Here is a 23,767-nt window from a genome sequence, read left to right on the forward strand (position 1 = left end):
CACAAGCATCCTGAGTAGCTTTCCATGAGAAGAAATGGTATGTAAAAGCATACAGTTCGCTCTCTTTTCTCAGGGGATTTAAGCACGTTATTGCTTTATTAAACCAAGAAGGTATAAGAGATTATTAATTGTGACTACATAAGTAAGTATTGCTGTTTATCTTCTCATTCTTTTTTCCAACCTCACTCATCCCATAGAAGACCCTGTGGTTCAACTTGTGCTTAGGAAAGCCAAGTTTCTTTTTAGGCAGTTTCTCTTTAAACCGAGGTGTTAAAGACAGCTCATGAATATAAATGCATCACATTTTACCTGGACATCTTTCAAGGTACAGCAACCTTGAACTCATTAGTCACGTCTCTAAGTTTTGGCCAGTACAGTGTCGAAAAGTCAGCACAAATAATTTTCCAAGAATACAAACACTTCATTGGTATAATGCTACATGTTTCAAATGGCGTACAGAAAACTCTGTTGTCCTGGCAAGACAGAAACCAGAACAGGGACTTTTTTTTTCACTACTTCAGGTTTTCCTCCTGCTTATTCCATGCCTGTGGAAAGAGAGCCTGAGAAGAAAAGAGTCTCCCTGCTTTTCCCTATAAACACTCTCATGGCTGCATAAATCCCACAGTTTTGTTTTCTTTTTTTTTTTCACTCAAGTCACTGAAATAAATCCCCAGCTTCTTTAGACCATCAGGCTTAGTCCAGCCTTTGTAATTAAAGGCATTTTCTTGGGCAGTAGCCTCCAGTTGTCTCTCACTACCCTTTCATAAGCAGATGTTTAATTTCTTCATCCATTTATCCTGAAAGGAAGATGCTTAGTGCTCTCATCAGGTCTGCAATTGTGTATCAATCAAAAGAGATGATTGATGCTTGTCATGAAAATAACTAGAATAACTTTGCCATAACTTATATTTAGTATCTGGAGAAAATTGTATGATTTATCTATGTTATAGCCCATGAAAACAGTAATTTTGTTATGCTTTATTACCTAGAAATTCCAGTTTTTATTTTTACTGAGTTGTATACAGCAATACATGCGCCAAAGCTGGCCTTGTCCTTAACATCACTACGAATGGATTTCTTTGAGAAATGCTGTCAGCTGTAAAGTTCAGAATATAATTATTGTTATGATGCCATCAGCTGAAATGGTTTGGCATTTCTGAGCCTCTTGTAAAAGGGAATGTGCAGTCAATAATGCAAGCAGTGACAGTCTTTGCTCATGGACTCTCTCAGGAAGTGTGGATTTCCCATTTACATCCATATGCTCATGTACATGAACACCCTAAGCAGTCCTAAAATTCATTAGATACGTTTTCAGTTATAAATCCATAGTAGAAGGTAGAGAGTAGAAGTAGAAACTGCTCTGGTTTTACTGATGTCATCAGAGGTCTGACTGTCTGAGTATTCATCACATAACACACAAGAAGCACAGTCACACGCATCTATGTACATAAACACCCCTCACATACACATGCATAGTATGCAACAGAATTTTAGGCTTCTGTTGGTACATTTGAAAAGAAAGAAGCAAGGAAGAATGACTCCTGTTCACTTTGACACTGGTGGATAATTATAGCTGTGCTGTAGTTCACATGGAAAGAGTAGAACTGCTCCTCTCTAATGCCTTCACCCTTACAAATATTTTCAGGATTGGGATTGATTTCATCCTCACTTGCTCCTGCCAGTTAAGGAACTTAATTGATAGTCCTGATCGCAAATCTCCTTCAGCTGCCCTTTATGTAATGCAAAGTGGTCCAGAGGCAATTCAGTGTGGGATTCCCTGTGCTTTCTAAAAGGACTTAAAAGGTAGTCCCAGTACAAAGTAATTTAGGTTTCTGACTGAGCACAGTAGACATTTAATTGGCTCTAACTTTTCTGTATTTATTTGTTCTTCAGTGAGGCTGGTAAGAGTAATTGTGCTAATAAACCAGGATTGATTCATGGGATTGTAGCAAACATAACGCTGGCAGAATGCGAACAATGCACAGCTTGAAGTTTTGAGTTTTGCAGGTCTTTGTGGAATTATAACAAAGTAATGGTCTTGCCCTCTGCTTAAATGGTATAATTTTACACAAGGCTGTACGCTGAAAAGAACCTGTAGGCTATTCTTCAAGAGAGTCACTGAGATAAAAATCGTATTCAGTTATAAGGTAACTGAATGTCCCTTCTTACAAGTACAGATGCCACTGGGTTAAGTATATTTGAAAGATGGGAAAGAGTGTTTAACAGCCGTATTAAAAAACAGACAGCCAAACACCTATTTTGTTTCTTATTAACTATTTATGGCTTGGTTCATTTTGCAGTTGCTTCTGTACTGCATGAGAAACAGAAGGGTAATAGTGAATGGGGTAACATTAGACTGGTGTCCTGTCACTAGTGGGGTTCCACAGGGCTCCATCTTAGGCCCTGTGCTCTTCAACATCTCCATAAATGACTTGGACTGGAAGGGATACTCAGCAAGTTTGCAGATCATGCAAAACTGGGAGGAGCTGTTGACTCCCTTGAAAGCAGGGAGGCCCTAGATAGAGACCTCAACAGATTAGAGGACTGGGAAATCACCAACCATATGAAGTTTAACAAGGGGAAGTGACAGATTCTAGAGCGGGAATGGGGCAACCCTGGATGTTCGTACAGACTGGGGAATGAGATGCTGGAAAGCAGTGCCATGGAAAGGGACCTGGGGGTCCTGGTAGAGGGCAAGTTGAATGTGACTCAGCAGTGCCCTGGCAGCTGGGGGCAGCTGGTTGGCAGGAGGGCCAACCAAATCCTGGGGGGCATCAGGTAAAGCATTGCCAGCCTGTCGAGGGAGGGGATTGTCTTGCTCTGCTCTGCACTGCTGAGGCCTCATCTTGGATATTGTGTGCAGTTTTGGGCACCTCAATATAAGAAAGATATTAAACTATTAGAGAACGTCCAAAGGAGGGCAATGAAGATGGTGAAGGACTCTCAGGGGAAGCCATATGAGCAGGGGTTGAGGTCACTTGGTCTGTTCAGCCCGGAGAAGAAGAGGAGACTGAGTGGAGACCTCATCGCAGTCTACAACTTTCTCATGAGGGGAAGGAGAGGGGCAGACACTGATCTCTTCTCTGTGGTGACCAGTGGCAGGACCCAAGGGAATGGCCTGAAGATGTGTCAGGGGACGTTTAGGTTGGGTATTAGAAAAGGTTTCCTCACCCAGAGGGTAGCTGGGCACTGGAAGAGGCTCCCCAGGGAAGTGGTCACAGCACCAAGCCTGACAGAGCTCAAGAAGTATGTGGAATAGTAAGCCCTGGATTTGATCCTGCTCCCACCGGGGCTATGCTGATGACTTTGCTGAGCTTGGGCTCAGGCTTCCTCAGAGGAAGCAGGTTCCTCCCATCTCAGAAAGTCCATATTTTCTATAGCTTGTGAAAACAATACACCCAGTACCTGGGCTCTCCTGTTCTATCTTGCACATTCCTACTGAAGTTTTTCTGGAAGAACACTTTTCTTCGGAGCCTTGCAAGTGGTTTCCAAACATACATTCTGATATATTGATGAATAGCCTCTGTTGTCACCTGATGTTCTTTGTGTATCTGAAATAGTCTATCCATATCTGACTGGAACCCTAACTATGAATTAGGGTAAAATCTGGACTGAAAACTAAAGCATCTTGCTATATAGATATATTTGGTATATATGCAAAATAAAATGCACAGCCCTGGCCACTGAACTAGTTCTTTCCTTCTGCAAAGTAAGATTATCTCCACTTGGGCGGACAGGCTTTCTTACTGCATTTTCAGATGGGCTTTTGTCCTCTGAAGCCTTTTTAAGCATTTTCCTATGGAGGCGTAACCTATCAGATTTATAGCCAAGTGATCCTTTTCCCCTATGAGACATTTTTTCTGATTCCCTGAACTGCAATGACAGGATCAATTCAGGGATTACAATGGATAAGCAGCTGCTGTAAGGACTAGAAAACAAACAAGGCTTCAAGGCCGGCTAGGCTGGCTCCTCCCAGAGCTGAAGAAGTGCCTGGCTGTGCCCAGGAATTTCTTTTGTTAAAACTACCGAGGAATGAGTGATCTAACACTATTATGCCAGGAATGTTCACAGAGCGGTAGGTTCTTTACTACCTATACAAACAGTCCAGATCTCAGTCAGGCGTTATGTGATAAAAAGTGCTTGTAGATCACTGATGGAGTACAAATTATCAGTCAAGGCTCAAATGAAGTGCTGCTTCAAAAATAACGCTTACAAAGGAAAATTCCAGAGCAGATAATCAGAATCTGTTGGATCTGAGGACCCAATTAAATTCCTGTTTCTTGCAAAGCACTTGGGAATGTGACATTTGTTTCTGTCAGTCAGGTTCAACAGAATTAAAACCATGAAAGGGCTCATAAATCAGCAATAGGCTCCTCAAATTGTCTTCTAAACAAGAAAGAGCAGGGGAAAATAGCCAGTCATTGGACAGGTGTACAAGGCAGGATGACAGCAGATGGACAAAAGGAGTCCTGGGAGACAGAGAGCAGGTAGTAATACTCAGGTCACTGTAGTAGTACCATCCCAAATATTTCTCTTTTATTTGTTGATTACTGTAATAATTTGCAAATGATTAGTGTGGAACCGTGAACCTGCAAAAAGATATTTCTGGTCTTAGACACTGAGTTGGGATCAAAGATTTGTGGCATCTCTGTAAAAAAATAAAGTATTTATAAGAGCAAAGGACTGCAAGAGAAAATCTAAAATTTAAGATTCACGCCTGTGATGGCATTACAGCAGCAGCCAATCCAAAAATTGGGACAGTGCTCTATAGCTAGAAAAATAAATAAATAAATCCATGAGTTTGCACTTGAATTGCCAAAGAATTTGCTGCATTTAATTCATCACAACCATATGAAAATGTTCCTCAAGACTGCTATGCAATATACTCGTCATCTTACATAAATGTCAGTGGAGGAGCTCCACAGTCATTTATCCTTGTCATACTCACCATTATATTTACCTCAGTGGTCTTTGGCACAGGGACTGTACTAAACGTGTTCAAGGGTGTGGGGTGGTGCTGCTGGTGGGAAGCAGAGTTACCAGCATCTTATTTTTCTTCCGCAGAGAAAGAAATGACGTAGGAGCACACTGGAGATAAGAGTACATATGCATGTATACATACTGATGGCATCTCCCAGCTGCTACTACCTCTGTCAGTAAAAACCAGAAACTGCCATCTCCTGCCTCAAAAGCATCACTCTCAGTTCCTCATCTGCCCCATTTTTTACAGCCTTAGGCACATGTTGCCCTAAGAAAGAGTTGCATACAAGCAGTGCATGATGCACAAGAGTTTTCTGAGAACTTGGTCTGGAGAGATGGTGACACTGTGGCCCTAGAGTGGCAGGGTGGTGGTGGGGGCGCAGGGGACCCTACTCTGCCTGGCTGAGTCATGAGGGATCAGGGCCAGAGCATCTCCTGCTGCTTTGAGGCTGGGATACAGCTGATCGGACTTAGTGTATTTAGGCTTATTTATTGCTTCTTTAGTGTGGATGTGTTTCTTGGTTGAACACATGCAAGTTCAAGCAATTGTACAGAACTAACAGCAGACAAATTTTAGTCTGTAGAGCTGGCTATTTTCACTGGCAGTGCAGGTCTACATGCTATGTTTACTCCATCTGGGAAAAAAAGCAATATTCTGTCACCTAAAAGTGAACAGAACCAGTCAATGAAGGAATCAATTTATAATAATGATTAATAACAAAACACTGCGGGCAATGGAGCTACAGACTAAAACTAATTTGTGGAAATTACTCAGCAAGTGATTATGACTAATGTGATTTGCCTTTCGGCAATTCACGAAAAAAAGTTAAATGTGTGGAATGAAACATTCATTATCCATTATTCCCTCGGTATAGGCAATGGCATTCATACTGTAGCAGAGCCTATACACTTCAGGCAGATTTCAGGGGTTTACTACACTAAGAATTATATGGACTCTTTTTTTTTCCTTAAAAAAAAGGGGGGGCAAATATCCCTCCTAAGGAGCTCCAGATGCTAAGTTTAAAAAGTCCTGAGGGACTATGCCTCATGTAAAAGTATGTGAGTTAACTCTGCAGCTTAAATATTGGTAGAAGAGCAGTCCTGTTTGAGATCAAGAGGTTTCCTCAGGAACAAAACCCCTGAGTAGCCATTCAACCTCTTAGATGAATTTTCTTGCTTATGCTGTATTTAGACTGCTAGTGCTGCTGAAGTTAATCACTGTGGGCATATTCTAAGATACTTCTAATACATCAAGACATACAGCCAAGGTGATCTTTCAAGGATGTCTCAGTGTAGGTTTCTGCAAATGCACATTCAGGAAAGCATTCCTTTTGTGTTGGATACTCTTCCCAAAAGGGACAGACCTTGCAGCTTGCTGACCTCTAGAGCATTGGCTTTAGCATAGTAAAAGGTAGAACTCTCACCACTTCTTTCCCCACTGCCCTGGTGTTTCTTTCGGAAAGAAAACAGCTAGAGCAGACTGTAAATGACAAAATCTACTCAGGAAAAATCATTGGTAAGAGCAGTCGTTAAGAAACTGGCAGATAAAATGAGTGAAAAGATACAATGCTGTTCTTCCCAGTGCCCACTTATTTTCTTCATGATTGTTTTCCCTTTGTCCAAATCAGTGGGCAATAAGAAAGGGTATCTGTGGCAGTAAATCTGCATTATATGGGAAAACTGTTGTTTAAACATGTCTTAAAATGGCTTTTGGTGGTCTCTTTGCAAACACATGCTTCTTCTTCCCAACACCCCCCACGACAAGTGTTATCCCATGCAAGAATGTCCTGAGAAGATATCCTGAGGTGTTCTCATCGGCCCCTTTTAACCCCTTCCTATTGGTTGTTAACCCCTTCCTGCAACCTGTAATTGGTTACTCTGTGAATCCTCCTAAGCCTATAAATGTAACACCCCCAACAATAAACGCTCTCTTGCCTCCTCTCCACGCCGGTGTGCTGTCTCTGTGCCAGCCATGGAGCCACGTGGGTGGGGAGAGAAGGGGAGAGCATCTCTCCCCTCCAGGCTCAGGGCCTGAAGAAACCCGTGATGCTGGAGTTCCCTTTCCCTATCCTTCAAGACGTCGGAATGGTTCCTCAGACAGAAACGGAACTAGAACTGGGTCGCCCCATGCCACGGGGGGGAAGGGATCCAGAGGTATCTTTGCATTTGCTTTACTTTCTGCCTGACACCAAAATTCATTGCTTTGTAATAAGATCATCAGGATCATTTTCTCAAACTTCTTTGTGATAAAGCCCTTCAGAAGGATATGCTCACTTGAACTGAGGGGAGATTTCCTTTTAATTTTTTTAAATATGAAAGGTAGGCCAGAGGGAAAGGCTAAATCACTCTGCAAGTGTAAATTTAAAGGCAGAAGGAAATGACTGAAATGAACACAGAACACCATGAGTCTATGTGAAAGTTCCCTCCATCAGACACAGTGAGGAGGAAACCTGGGAAGCCCTTTCCCTTATCAGAACAGATGGTCTGTTGTATGCAAGGAAATCCTGCAACAAGAATACAATCCATTTGTGCAGGATCTACTCGGTTTTTGCACCATCCTAGGAATTTATTCAAAATATTTACCTTATGCATGGATCACTCTGGGGGTAAACTGGGCTCCCCAGTTTTGCAAAGTAATTCCTATGTTTTTTTGGGTTGGCTAATGAGGACTAATCCTGACTTCACTAGAGAGTGTAACTTTTGGTACCTTTGAAATACACCTCATAGATAAACTTGCCTGAGTAGAGAAACAGGCCTGAATTTAAACTCAAGTGCAGGTATCCTTCTCATTTCATGAACAAAAGTGATGTAACTTTTATTTTCACTGACTTTTCGTGTTCTTATAATACTGACAATGGAGAACACTATCAGGGCATATCACAACTCAGGTTGGAAACTGAATTTTGCTCAACACTGAGTAACACAACAGAAGGATCCCATGTTTTGAAAGGATCCTGATTCCATCTTTATTTTTCCCATGAGGAGCAGAACATGTAAGTAATATAACAGGTTGATATTAATTTACTGCTCAAACCAGAATAGATTCAAAGGAGATGTGCCTTAAACCAATTCTGATTTTCTGACTCAAAAATGAAAAAATCCAAAGTGCAGTCTTTGTAATTATAGCAATTTGTATATCTCTGCTGACATTTCTGTTCATATCATGTCAGGCATATGGTGCTAAGACAGCATCAGGACTCTATCTGAGTTTTGTTTGTAGCTTATTTTGCACTATTGGGGTTTTTTTCGTGCACTATCTTTTATTTTCTCCTGAGCACATATTCAGTGTGGTGCTTAAAGACTCATAGTCCATGGTCTTTTGAATTTTCAACTCTGGAAGTCTAGGGGCAGGAGAAGGACAGAGGAGACTTGACATGGAGACTTAAAAATTGCAAAACTCTAAATACATGGTTCTTCTGAGGAGCAGATGACTTGCAGCCACTACTGACTTTTGCCAGTATTGTAGGGACTTGCACCTCTGAGGATTGTCATTGTTTTTCCACTTCTTCATGAGGGAATAACCTGAGATTTTGTTGGGGGGAGAAGATGATAAGTAGTATTAAACGTATCCATTACTTGTTAGCCACTCAGGTGTCTCTTTCTGTCCGACCACATGCCGATGGGCAGTGAAGCAGCTGCAGATGGAAGAGCCTTAAGACCTGACATGCAGCCAAACCCAGCCTATGTTCATGAAACCAGGTGTCACTGCATTCTCTTTTATTGAGTCTTCCCTTCAACCTCCTCATCTTAGTGCCTCAACAGAATCAATCACTTTCTAATTAACTAGTCAGATTCCAACGCAGTTTGCCAAAATTTTATTATCCTGCTCTAAGAGTTATAGCATACAATTATTTATTCAAGTTTCTACTGCTCCCACTTTGATGGAATTGGGTGAAGGAATATCTTTCTGGGAGCCTAAGGGAGCTCTGTAATGAGAAACAGTTGCAGGAAGGTGAGTAACCCTTTTGCTTTGCAGGGTTTGCAATATGAGGAGAAAGGAACAAACATATGTGCTCCCTCCTTATGTTCCAGCATCCAGGGGGAAGAAATTAAAGCAAAAACCAGCTTCCACATGTATTTCTCGGGTTTATGGTTAGATTTTTTTTTCCTAATTGGGAGTAAAAAATTTATCCTTTTTTGGGTGTTGCAGTAATATTCACAGGTGAGGGTCAGGCCCTTAATAAGCAGTGTAGAAGCAAATATAAGACAATATTCTTCAAAAGAGTTGGACATTACAGTGCCAACTGCAGTAATGCAAGGTATCATGACACTACCTCTGTGCAACATGTACACAGTTTGGGGGTCTTGAGAACGGGATTTACAAAAGACAGCATCTTGAGTGGGGAACGAACTGAACACAGCGTTAAGAAATGCAGATGTGAAGAAGACAGCCTCAGTTTTTCTACTTAAAACTAGTAAGGTGTCAATGTCTTGACTGCAGTCACACAGCTGTAATCACAGAAGCAAGCTTTCTCCTGGGCTGCTGTGGTAGCCTTACCTACCTAAGGTAGCTCTATCCTCTTTCTTAAAAAAATGGTAGGAAGAAAGCTTTGTCATAACTGAAAGATGGAATGTTTTTTGAAGGGTGTAAGAGCTCTTATTACATCTTCATTTTGGTTTATTTGGTATGTGGACAGAGATTTGATGTATGTGTATCCCAGATGTTAACTATTGGACTAGGAAATTATATGCACCTTCTTTTTTTCCTCATTGAGAACACAATCATTTATGTGACATTTCAGCAACAGAGACAGAGGTACACCACAGAATGCCTAACAGTTTGATGGAATTGAAGGCAGTGAGCAGCCCAAAGGTTTTGCACATGCTCCAAACACTTTGGTACAACTGGTGTTCTGCTGTGACCCAAAACTGTATGTCAGAGGACTGATAAAGTTACCAACAAGTTCCTTTGTCTATGCCAGCCAGACACAACGAAGGCTTGAGTTTCTGTGCCAAATGACTTTAGCTTGTGCCTGTGGTGTCTATAAGGTTGCCCTTCAAACTCCTTTACCTTCACAGGTACAGGGAGAAGCCAACTGTTGCCTGCTGGGGTCAAGCAAACACGAGCTAATGCAGGGGAAGAGCCTGGGAGACACATTCAAATCCCGGAACAAACTCAACATAGTGATCCAGTTGTTACTTCCCTTGTTCTGCTCTGGTTAGGCTGTGTTTTGGCAACTCTTAACAAGGCTCATCCCTTTTCCCCAGTGCCGGGGGGCAGCACATGTGCGTGGCACAGTCCTTTCCACATTGCCGTAGGGGCCATAGACCTGGCTTACAGGCACTCCCCCATTCTCTAACACAGTGGGCCATGCTGCTTTGGAAAGACTGCCTCTGGCTTTGCTAGTTGTGCCAGCAAACAGCATGCTGCAGAGTGCTCCTATGCTGCACTGCTACAGTGGGACCACTGCTTTACATTCATACCTGCAGGAAAAGGCCAGGGAAGAAAGATTTTGGTTTGCTAACACTCTCTCAACTGCCTCTAGAAAATTATTCTGCCAGAGAGATTCCCAAACTGAAGCCACTTCCTCTTTCATATTCCTGTGTGTATTCACAACTTGAATTAACTCAGTGTTTTAAATAACACCATCAGTCAGATAATGAAGCATGTAACTATGTATGCTAGAAAGAAATGGAAGAGAGAAGAAAGCAAATTTCTGAGTATGGTTCCTACATTACTCTAAGTCAATAAGTCTTTCTTGTTAAAATTGTCAGGTATGATGAATCTGATTCTTACACTATTTTATTGGGAAATTAGGAATTTAATGGGCAAAGGCTGCTTTCCAGATTATAAAATAACTTGAAGTGCCAAGTGAAAGGCAAGTCAGTTGAAGACTACAGTCTTCAAGAAGATCAGAAAAAGAAGATGAAAATAATCAAACTCACCTCAAGTGTGTTGAATGCAGCCCTCAGGATCTGTGTTTCCCTCTCGCTCTCAGGAACAACTCGTATGACTTTATCCCTGCCAATAACAGAACATTAAATTGATACTTTAAGGCTCTTTGCAGCAGCACAATGTGACGGTAAATAGGTTCAGACATCTACAATAATTGTGCTCTTTTTCAGCATCTGCAAAATGTCAGGTGAACTGGAACTCTGCTTCTAAACTTGGCACCTTGGATTATGCACTTCCATAGAAATTATTTGCTCTTTATAGATCAGTGTCATCTTGACCCTCCATTTCTATGTAAATGCTTTGTTCATTACTTCTAGGTTAAACCATTCAAGCTGACATCTTCCATACTGAGTATCTGCCTCAGATCAAAACTACTATTTTTTTTTTCAAAGCAATTAATCTGTTTCTGAGGAAGAGATTAGGTAAGATACATTGCTTTTTCATGTTTAAATCTTTAATGGGCTTTGAAAAGTCCAGTGTTCTCATGCATTAAAGAGGGGACAATTTTAGAAAAGAGGTGATCTTCACATCGGGGCATGCCTTTTGCTTTATCCATTAAAGCTTGCACAAATTTTGTGAAGTAAATAGCTGGTTGTACATGTTCATAAGATTCTAGGTAATAGCAGCTAGTTTTGTTCACTTTATTTAGCAAAAACTGAAATAAAGTAGCTTTAGATAAGATATTAGGAAGAAATTCTTTACTGTGAGGAGCACTAGAACTGGTTGCCCAGAGAAGTTGTGGATGCCCCAACCCTGGAAGTGTTTGAGGCAAGGTTGGATGAGGTTCTGGGCAACCTGTTCAAGTGGAAGGTGTTCCTGCCCATGGCAGGAGGCCTGGAAATACATGACCTTTAAGGTCTCTTCCATCCAAACCATTCTGTGATTCTATGATCTTTGGCAAAGAGGAAACAGGAAACCGAATGACCATTCAATGACTACCATCTATGTAATGAACTATGGGAGGCTGGAGACCACAGAAAATATAGCAGTTGATCCTGTAACTAAGATGTTGGCCATACACAAGAAGGCTGACACGGCCAACGTTGATTCTGGAACTTTCCTACATTTTGAGGTTTTTAATTTGTACTTTTGATAATCCTCTTTCAAGAGACCTTGGAGGTCATGCATATCTTTATTTCTACAGTTCTATCCACTAGCCAGAATACCTTTTAAATAAATAACATACAGTTTCTGCATTATCTGGGAATTTTACACTGTAGAGTTTCCCTTGACATTGAGATGTTGGTCCCATAAATAGACTGTGAGCTCTCCTATTTCACTGAAGCTTCTAAGTCTGATGAGAAGATATCTGGCTAACTAGAAAGACCACTGGTGAGTGTTCTGCTGCTGGCCTCATTGTTTTAGGGAGGGTCCCAAGCTGCTTCTGTTCTCAGCAAGCAGGTGCCAGGTCTTGCCTTTGGTGTACTGCAGTTTCTGCACTATCTGGGAATCATTTCCCCTTACCCCCATTCTTCTTTAGTCTTTTCTCTACAGTCAGCATCTGCTCCCCTTTGTTAGCCTCTGATCCTTCTTTCTGTCTCAGCTCTCCAGTTTTGGTTCTCACCCCTGCTGAGTTTTCCCTGCAGTCAAGTCCCAAGCCTCCCAACTCCTTCATGGCCTTAAAGTTTTTGGTCCAGTTAGACTCCAGGTTATTGTTGCAACAACACGGATGTAGCCAGGGATGTGGACCTCAGTCTTGGCTGCTCTTGACCTTACTTGACAAATGGTTTATGCCTAAGAAAGATTTCTGAAAGCACTCTTGTTGTAATTTGGCAGCTATAAAAATTTAGGGGAAATTACTATGCTTCCAAGACAAGTTTAACCTCCTGCATAGGAACTTACACAGAAAGGAATAAACCCCTTAGAGCACTACAAGTGCTACATCTTTTCAAGGAAAATAGATGCTTTTAATTTATCATACATACAGTAGTAATATTCTTTCCCATTACTCACTTCTTTCAGAGTATTAAATTGCTGTTAAGAACAAAATGAGTAAAAAGAAGCAATGATTGCCCAGGACATGTGAAGTCAAAGTAATTAATAAAGATTCATTGGACATTTATGGAAGGATTGGCACAATCAACATATTTTAATGAAATAAGTAGCTAAGCATGTGTTACACAGCTGTAATGGAATTTCAAAGGAATGGATATCACTTAGGTATGGTCTCGAATTAATACACATCACTCTAAACTGTCTTGCATTAGCTCAGTAACTCTGTCATTTCCAATGTGATGAAAAACCTGCCTGAAAAAGAGGAAAATACTGGTGCTCTGACACAGCGATCATTTGACACATTGTTGGGAAATACCTCAAGATGTGTCTGAGTCTGCTGCTAGAGAGCTCAAGCAAGCAGTTTAACATACCTGGTAATGTTAGTATTTTATTAAAAGATGGTTAAGCCATTATAAGACACTTCCAATTTTTGTGCATGCAAGTTGCAGGAATAAACTGAATTCCTGAGAACTCTCTGCTAACACCCACTTACTTCTGTAGCCTGGCTAGCCAGTGGATAAGCATTATACATTCTTCAAAAAGCAGATACAAAATCTGACTTTACTACTGATATCTACCAATCAAAGAACATAGTCCTAAGTTAATTTTTTAGTTTTACAGCCCCCCTAGTTACATTTTACATTAAAGAAATCAAATGATTACCTTAAACTCTGTGCAATACCCATTGAACTTAGGGTAGAAATGCAAGAACCTACCCACTGTTTAAAAGCCAACAACAAAATCTACCAGATCATGGACTAAAGTGGTTGATACATGGCAGCTGTACCCTAAACACTAAGGACTACCCCTTGGTGAGGTCCCCTGCCATCCTTCATGTTGAGATGTTGAAGAAAAAGAAGCAAGTGAGCATATATACATCTAGGGAAAGTTGTGTTGCCTGCAGACATATGTCAGCAATCTGCTGATTTATGCAGCTGAGGTTATTTTTCTAACCATAATGTCTCTAAATCTCTTTTTTGAAGGCTATTTTTTAAAATTTCTAAACAAACAGCAGGATGGGATATATTTTGTAGAAATTAATATAGAAATTTACGTCCACCATGACAAACTTTCAATTTACCCCTAACAAATAGGCTAATAGAATTTAAAGCTAGGATTAAATGAGATCTTTAGAATTTTGTGTAAACACAGTTGAAAGCCTTTGCCAAGAGCAAAACACAAGCTTTAGTAAATGGACTGACTAAATGAGAGTAGTGAGCAAAGAGTAGAAGCCAGACGGCTGATGTCCCCAGGGACAGCCTTATGTCTGAGCAAAATGGGTGACCAGCTGTTGACCAGCACTGACATGCAACGTCTTTTTTTTTTTTTTTCCTTCATTACCCTCTTATATTTTCAGGAACAGCATGAAAAATTACACAGCTGCTTTTGAAACACAGAGTACGTTACATGGCTTTAGGAAGGGTGATACTCCCTGACGCCAATGGGGACTAAAAACTATTGGTTTATATCTTTGGCTTTTTCATTTACTTCTTTTCCATTTACTTCATAGTTTTACTCATCTATGAACAGACCAGATGGATTCAATGAAATCATTCTGCAGCACATCTATAACTTCTTTACTGATGGAATTAGTAGCTCTCTCTCATGAAACTTCCCTGCTAAGTCACATGGTATGAACTGCATTTATGTAAATTCCTCATTTCCTTCAGGAAAATCCTTCTTATTGTTTTATTTTCCTGACTAATGTGAACCTTAATCAGATCTCTGCTCTCCCATGGAATTCAATAAAAGTATGTTTACAAAGGTTTTACAAGTATTTTAAACACAGTTTAAGGAATGATATGCTATAAATCAAATACCTATAGAAAAAATAGCAAAGAAAATAAATCCCCACTTATAGGCATTCATTCCTAATGGTAGAGGAGGGATTATAGTTCTTGAGAACAAGATGCCTTAGTTGTTGCACTTAAGTGGTTCAGTAAGGCTGAACAACACATCTGAAAAGAGCTACAATATGAGAGCCTCTTGTCAACTCCCAATATACCATATCACTTGCGATGAGAGATCAATAGCTTCATTACTTTTTCTCCACTAAATTCTGATAGTCAAAAGGTTAAAAAATATTAAAATATTAATGTTTTTTCCTCTCTTCATTACTGGGATGAAGAGTTTTAGCAGGGACTCAGTCCTGTTACAAAATCAAGTTACTTAAATATGGCTGGGCTTCTTCCCAAGACCTGATGGGGACATCTGGAAAGAGAATTTTACAAAACTTCCTGAGCCCTTCATTATGGTTTTCTGTATTACAGCAGATGCTGATCCAAACAGAAGAAAACACCATTTGTATTGTCTAGATAGCAATGCTTATATTTTCTCCCTTTTAGTTATTAAGGCTGGAAAACTGATGCCATTCCTAGTATAAGGAAGAGCTAGGTAATCTATAAGTTTTAATGAAAAAGACATGCTTGGGTAATGTAGGCAGAAATGCTGAGGAGGCAAAATATGTTACTGCATTATATTTATCAGTATAGCACAGATGACTTCTTGGAAAGCTGAACTTTTATGCAAGTTGCCTGCTAATTCCCAGGCATGGGATATCTGATTTTCACGGATTTTTTTCAGGTGCAAAAAGAGTTTCTTTACCCAAGCAGGAAACCTTACGGACTAAAGCAATGCTGTATTACTAGCACTCTTCCTTTAAACAGCTTCATCCCAGACACAGGTGGTATGGAAAGGTGAATGTCTGCAAATATTCCAGTTTTCATTCCAACTAAGGAATGATGCTTTTCCAAGCAAAGTTGGCCTCCAGTGTCTCAGAAGCACTGGATATAGGGCCATCTAGCTTAAACACAGCAAGTGGGAATCAGTTGCTTCAGTGCATGCCTCTGTCTCAGAAAAAAAATCCCAGCTGTGTATAGTAATGAATACTGTCATGGCTTCACCGAGTGTCATCCAGTTGTGTGCAAATAAAAGAGAGTAAGGAGGCAGTGATTCGGGGCAAAAAAAGAAAAGAAATAGCAAGACCAATACACACCTAAGACAAACAAACAGACCAAATTAAGAAAGTGGATAACAAGGAGATATTGAACTAACTCAATACCCAGGGGAAGGCTGCAGTATTCTGCTTAAATGAAACATCATGTATACTTATGCAAATTCCCTTCCTAAGAAATGTATTGTAATTACATGTTTGCATGAAGCAACTGATGATCATTTAGCTTGGACATAATCCTTCCAATGGCATACTATATGAAGCACTGTCACTTTTACAGAAAGGATCATCATCATTCTGCTAACAAATTATTTAAAGGAACTTCTGCCATAAGCCCCATCTACTTCTTTATTCTCATGGCTCACATATTTCTCCAGTGAGTTGGTCTGTGCTTTGTAGGGAAGAAATGAGTAGACGGTGATGCTCTTAGGCCTGGAATGGGCCTGACAGTACCAGGATGCTCATCTGTCTGTCTGGGTGCTCCTCCACCCAAACAATAAAGCTTCCCTCCATCCTCCCTCTTCATCTGGACTGCAAAGGCATGTTGAATTGTGTGGTGTGGCCAGACAAGCTTGGTTTAATGTCCTGATTAGGCAGTAGCAAATAATCACTCCTCAGCCAGTGCCTCTGAACAGACCTGATTACATCTGCTCCAAATATTTTACTCCTTTTCTTGTTCCCCACACTTGTACCTTGCTCTCTCTCCCCATCTCTCAAATAAACAACTCAGCCTTAACTACTTTTCCTCAGTTGGTCCCAGCTTTGTTACATCTGTACCCAAAATGGGTATTTCTAGGTAATCTCAGGTTCATATGGTATTACTGACAGGATTGCCTAGATATTGTTGGCCACAAAATGCCCCCAGTATTCCCTTTTCAACTGCCTGTAGAATTCAACCATTTCTCAAATACCCCCTCCTTTACCTCCTGCAAGATCCAGTTGTCCTTCACAGTGCTCTCTGAATTTTTTTCAGCTTCTCACATTGTCATATCCAGTAATTTCTCATGTCATATCCCGTAGTTTATCCACGTCCAAATCACTTATCTTAACCTCAGACCAGAGTCTAGTCCACATGCCTGCTAGGCCATGTCTAGTCTAGGCCACGAGCTGCACGTGCCTACAGCTCCCATCATGCTGAAAGTCCACACAGAAGCTCATATGCTTTTCTGAACTTCAAAGCTACTTCAGTTCATTCTAAGTTGCATGTATGTTTTCAGACAACTGCAGCAACTGTTTCTAAATTAAGTATCTCAGGACTCCGTGCAGCAGATCTGTTCTTGACCTCAGTGAAATCAAAGAAGGAATACAATATTTGAAAGAGGTTTGTTACAGAATTTAGATATTGAGAGCAGAAAGCTGAGGGGGGAATAATGGTTCAGTGCTAGAGGCCTACGTTAAGACTTCTTGTACTCCAGCTTCCTTTAAGACCTTGAACAAACAATCACAGACCATCTACCAATGAGATTAAGTGCAGGCTTGGCAGAAGGTTTCCTATACTGAGCTCCATATGCTTTATATCCACATTGTTGGCTGCCGTTGATGTGTGAAAACCACACACCGTGTATTTGGTTAGAGATATTTGCTGGTGGATTGGTTTGTCTGGTCCCTCTCTTCCCCATCTGTTTCAATGGCCTGAGAAAGAGTCTGGGCTCTGTCCTGGTAGGTGTGCTTAAAGCACGGGTAGTTGCCAAAGCCTGGCATTCAGCCTGACTCTCAGACTGAGTGCACACCTGCCTGTAAAGCATGATGGACCAGCTGGGCCTTAGAGCTATGTTTAGCTGATGGTGTACACATGGTTCAGCTCCCTGCCCCTATAACCAGGGATGACATCATCCTTTAAACTTGTGGGGATATTGAGAGAATAAATAAACTCATGACTTTTAAGCTTGCTGATGTCTTTGGTAATGGGAGCAAGGCAGGGACCATAGACGGAAAGCACTAAATACAGCTTTCACAGAAGAACAAAATTCTGCAACTCTTAAAGTCTTGAAGCATTGTGCATTTACTCCCTAGAGTTCAACAGTGTTGAAAGAAAAAATCTTTTTTCCCCAAAAAGTTAGTATTTTCCACATCTTCAACTTTTTCTATACATGATAACATGGATAATTTGGCAAAGTCTTGTCTGTATGCAAAGAGGGTGTGCAGAGAACCCTTATTTTTCAATGTTCACTGAAAAATTAGTAGGTATAGTGCTTCTTTCCTTTCATGCTTTTCCACACACAATGAATTCACATTTGTAAAATAATGAACAGCAAAGAGTCCAAACAAGAGATGTCCATGCTCTCTTGCTTTGGAGACAGCTATGAAATTGTAAAATATGCTCAAAGGTTGGAACTAAACCTCATCTTGCTGTTGTTCAGTCAAGCTACAAACCTGGAAATATGAAGTATTATATTATCAATGAAAGTAGTCTTCTACAATCTTTAATGACAATTTTAAACTGGTTGTATTCTGATAAAATTGCCTAAATTATCACCACTGAATACTAAACCTTAATATTTAAAATTGATTTACCATATAACCCAGAAGTAAATAAAATAACTATTTTCTGATACTAATAAAGAGCTTATCACACACTAGTGTAAGGTCTAAAACCTTCCTTTAGAATATTTGAAGTTTGTAGAAAACCTTTAAATTATAGAACACACAAACTATGTGGACTTCACTTTCTATGAGCTACAGTTTTACTTGACAATGACCTTTACTTAACCTGTACTTGCCACAGCAGTCAAATACCTGCACATTTTCAACTCTGTGACAACCACTGAATAGGGTATGCAATTTATCTGCCTTAATGACTTCTTCTCAAGGACCAGACAATCCTTCAATCTTTAAAAAACAGAAAAGAAGAAATTTTAACTTTCATTTTCTTAAGACATGGTCTTCACTCAAATTTGTATTTATTTTTCTTTTCTCCCCCCCTCCCAAAAATTTAAAGAGAATCTCTATAGGCAGCCCAGAAAAAAACTTGCCTAATTTATTATATAGTTTCCTTTAACAGCAAAGAGGAAGATCTTATTATCAGCAGGTCTATTCTAATAGTACTCTGTTCCTCTCATTGTTTGCAATGCGTTCAATCCAAAATTATTTCCATCTTTGTAGAAACAATTTCATAGAACAAGAGAATAATTTGGTTTGATGGGATATCTGGAGATGATTTCATCAGATGTCTTTGTAGCTCTTCTCTTCATCTGTTCATGTTTTTTTGCTTTCAAATATGGACCAAAAGCACTGTGTAAACTTTGTTACTCCTTTGAAAAGTCTCCTATAAACTCAGTATTATGGTCCTAACACACTGGAGCTCACAGTCATCCTGTGGCTGAATAGTACATTGCTATTTTTTTTCTCCTTGATCCAACCCAAGGATTTGCAGTAATAGGGAGAAAATATTGAATGAATGATCTCAAATGTATGATCTCAAATTTGAACTATTGCATTTCATCCCGGTTCTTTTAATTCAGTCATTAAGTCCATCAAGTTTTTCTAACACATTTCTAGAACCCTTCTTGAATAAATAACTTCAGGAAATAACTGGAAATAAAAATTCCTTTTTTTTTTGGTAGGTAATGATAATTCAAGACATAGAGAATGAGGGTTGAAAGCATGGAGCAATTCCTGTGGCTGAATGGGACCAAGTCTGGAAGTATTAGGTTATTCCTGGCAGGTGATCTCTTTAGCTCAACTAAAGAGATCCTCAAGCTCCATGAATGTACAAAGGCTTTAAGAATTAGGAGGAGGAAGCTTGTATTCATTATTGTACTTAGCCCTGAAACACAAGTAACTTGTAAGCGTGCATCTGTAAGTGTATAAAAAAAAGAGATCAGAGGAATTGTCTCATACATATTTTAAGTAGTAAATGTCAAGATGATTAGCTTCTATTTAATTTAGGACTTATCATTAGTGTTTTCTATGCATTTATTCATTTATGCAAGTTACAGCAAGAAAGATGAAAATATTTATGGAGTAAAAAAATGTTATGGTGTGAAATACTGCTGCCAGGAGATGTCTGTAGCATGTTAAGCTTCCCCAAACTATTCCATCATGACTTATTACCTAGTTTGCTTCCACACAGTGATTTTATATTTTAATTCACAGAAAGTACACCTTTAATATCAATGGCTAAATAAAGGACAAACAGGACATGTCTCTCCAGAGTCTTGCAGGACAGGATCCATGGATTTCAAAGCTGAGGAATACACCAAATTTATTGAACATAGGAAAATCACAGAACCATAGAATCAACTGGTTTGGAAAAGACCTCTGTGATCATCAAATCCAACCCTTGATCCAACACCGCCATGGTTACTGGACCATGGCACTAAGCGCCACATTCAGTCTCATCTTAAAAATCTCCAGGGATGGTGAATCCACCACCTCCTTGGGCAGCCCATTCCAGTGTCTGAATCTTGGGTCTACTTCTCTTTTTGTTGTTGTTACTACAGTAGGCTGGTGTACTTCCACTGATTTCCAAGAGTCTTGCTAGATTAAGCAAGAAAAAAGCAGCAGGCTTTTTTTTTCTTTTTCATTACAGCACAATCAGCTATTCCTGTGTTTCAGATAAAGGTAATAGAGACCTGGGTGCTGAGCTGTTCATCAGTTTAGAATGCTATTTTGAAAAAGAAATGGGAAGTCTGCAAGTGCTAAGCCGAGGAACAATTATGTGTGACATTAACTGCTAAATCCTACCACAGCAGATTACTGAGAGTCTCACAGGGAGCCCTCTTATTTTCCCCTCAGGGACATGAACAAGGTGACAGTGTTGACCTGAGATGCAACACTCTGTGTTCAGGTAGACTGTGTCTGACAATGGGGATGAGGAGAGTCCCTCAGCAAAGGGACACCTTGCACACCTAGACTGATGTCATGACTGATGTCAAATCGTATTTGTAAACTTCTGTTCAGTCTGTACTGCAGAATATCTTCCCATGAACTGAAAATGATACTGCAAGAAAGGAGTAAATTAAATATATATAAATCAGAGATGTAAGGTAGAGTCTTCGAATTAAAAATGCCAGACAGTTGGTCTCCATGATCGCTGCTACATTGTGTCATTTTTGCTTTCTACCAACTGCCTTGAATAAAGGGACCAGTGAGACAAATCTAGCAGTAAGTCGAGCGGCCTGTAAAACCTACAGTTATACCTGGGAGTATTTCCCAGTTTAATGCACTACCTGGATGTATATTGACTTCAAGCTGAATTCCAGGTACCTGCATTCAACCATCATTTCCCTGTGAAAAGATGCAAGGTGTATGTCACCGATGAAAGTCTGTGTATGCCCTGGAAGAAACCTACATTGCTGGGTAATCAATACACACAAATGCACTTTTCATTTAACACTGTCAAGTTTTGTGTAATAAGATGTTTTTAAAAACCCAGAGGTGTTTTTGGATGCCTTATTATGCAACAGGTTTTCTTTAAATTGACTTTAATAAAAATTAAATCTGAAAATAAAAATGTTTAATTAAATTTTCAATTAACATGGAAACCAAATGTGAAGCAGAAGAAAGAAGTAATTTTCATGAAAAATTTTTCATTTTGCTTTCAAGAATCATGCACTGAAAAGCGCAGCTGCAATTCTGCAGCATGTGTCCTTCAAATTGCAGTGTATTAACTGACCCATCTTTCCTTACCAAAATCAATCCAATTTCCCATTAAGTATAAGCAATTAAGTATGCATGTGCCTGCAATAGGAAGTGTTATTCTACTAACCGTTGCAGATTTTTAATGTTTACATTTTCATAATATGCATATAGAGGTCAGATTTATTTATTTTTTAATATCAGAATTCAAAACAACACTTTGGAACTAGTTGTAGTACTACAAAGAGCAACCATGTGATTCACAGAATGTTCTCTGTCAAGGACCACTTTTCCATGGCGATTAATTTATAGAAAAGTTTTAAAAACCTTCCATGGTGGGACATTTTTAGCATATAAAGAGGAAAACACTTATCCAGCTGCTCCATGCAGCTTTATGGATGCATGTAGTCTTTTTGCTTATACATGCATTTAAGCTGTTTTCAAGCTCTGTAACTTTTTTCCCAGCATTTTTTTAGAAACACAGGGTTTACATCCATTTGTTTCTGATACCATATGAGTTACTTGATAATCTGCCCAAAGCAAGGAACCAGTCCCTCTGAAGAGCCCATGCTGCCAGCTCGGGTGTGTGGCCCTCCCTGTCACATTCTCTGCTCACAGGGCAGCAGCTCTTCAGATGACTGCTTGCAGCACTTCTATCAATATTTTGTCAAAAGCATAAATAAGGCAGATAAGAATAAAGACAGAAAATACATGCAGAACCAACTCTAGGACCTGCATGTAAATATACATGTCACCATACATGTCAGTAAAATTAACAGTACATCTAATTGCTTGCAGGATCTAAACATCAGGAGGCATTTGAATATACCAGTAGATTAAAAAAACAACAGCCAAAAAGTGTGTTTAATGTGATCATCATACATATCTTCATTACTTGTTTTACAGGCTGTGAAAATCAGCACAATAGGCACGTAGAAGTGCCTTTGCTTTGATAATCTCCATCTTGAACATACTGGATATTGTTTGCTTACTTTTTAGGGAAGGGGGAAAATGGGGGGTTTGGTGGTGGTTTTTTGTTTATTTATTTTTTAAAAAATAAAGTGGCTTTATGTATCAGCAAAGGACTTTCAGATGCACCCATGGAAAGCCTGAGGTCAACTGTATTTACGAGTAGGAATGTAAAAGCCAGCCAGACTCACTTTGCTGGACATGGGGCTCACTGTATAAAGGCTGTGCAAGACTTTCAATGGCTTTGCATTTCTCTATCCTATCAGGATACTCCATTTTATCCTTCTGCATTTTTATAGTAATAAATTTAGGTTGCAACCTGGTGCAAGGTTTCTCAGGGGCAGATTACCCATGCAACCCTGCCATCAGTAGGGCTGACATTTGTGCCGGCCAATCATTTGTTAAGATGGGCTGCCATACATTTCACTGTGCATTTGGCTGGATCCAGTGTCAAAAGTAAAAGATTTTCCAGTGTCAAAAGTAAAAGATTTAAAAAAACCCCAAACCAACAATAATGTAGAGAATGTGGTGGGAAAGAATTAGAGAGGAGGGCCTTCCTGGCCAGGCTGCCTAGAAAATGAAAGGTGATCCAAGAGAGCTCTCTGATCATGATGTGACTGCAGCTGCTTCTCAGGGCAGTGCATTTCTTAAGTGCTATTTAGTCTTTTCTTGTAAGAGGCATTGTGTAGGCACATAACCCTGTCTTAATCCCTAATGATGTTCTAATACATACATCACAGCTCTTACACATACTCAACTACGTGTCTTGATAAAAAGAGATGTCAGGATGCTCCTTTTAAGCATGTTTATACTAGATGGCAAGTTTGCAGTCTCAACAGCAAGTAGTGGATGGGAAGGAAGTGTATAACACAGTCACACATAAACAAGATAGCTATGCATGATTTGATGGATCTGTATCTTTGAACTTGCTCTTGATATGCACATCCTGACTCTCCTTTGATCCGGATTTTCCTGAATAAATTCTTTTTCTCTTGTTCCTCAACCAGTCCTGAGTATCATACACAACTGACCTGCTATCCTATCACTAAAAAATGTACCTATAGTGCTGAAGAAAACAAAAGCACACCAAATGCAGACTGCTGATAGAAACACAAAATCAAACTGAAGGCTTTGGGAGAGATATAAATATTTTAGCGGAAATGAAATTATTTATTCTCTGAAGACAGCTCCTGTAAGGCAGCTGCACCATCCATTAAGGCAATTATATTCTGCCATTTTTATAAGCTGCTTGAGAAATAATTTTTCTCTACTACATTAAAGCTGTGTCAGTTCTCTATAAAATCACTTCTGACTTAAGGGAATACTGGAGATATTTACGTCTTGATTGTATTAATACTTGTTTGTGTGGGACAATTTGGAGTTCTGCAGAAACT

The 23,767-nt window shown here is 39.8% G+C and overlaps 1 protein-coding gene across 1 annotated transcript in view; it reads right to left on the reverse strand.

The window, feature by feature from the left end:
* The window catches only part of CPA6 (carboxypeptidase A6), a 78,614-nt gene that overhangs the window by 32,002 nt on the left and 22,845 nt on the right, over positions 1 to 23,767 (reverse strand). The window contains exon 2 of the mRNA XM_027638915.1: positions 10,867 to 10,942. Coding sequence (XP_027494716.1) covers positions 10,867 to 10,942 — 76 coding nt within the window. The remainder of the gene's footprint in view (positions 1 to 10,866; positions 10,943 to 23,767) is intronic.

The sequence above is a fragment of the Corapipo altera genome, unplaced genomic scaffold, assembly GCF_003945725.1.
Source record: "Corapipo altera isolate COAL_440 unplaced genomic scaffold, ASM394572v1 49, whole genome shotgun sequence".
NCBI classification, from domain to species: Eukaryota; Metazoa; Chordata; class Aves; order Passeriformes; family Pipridae; genus Corapipo; species Corapipo altera.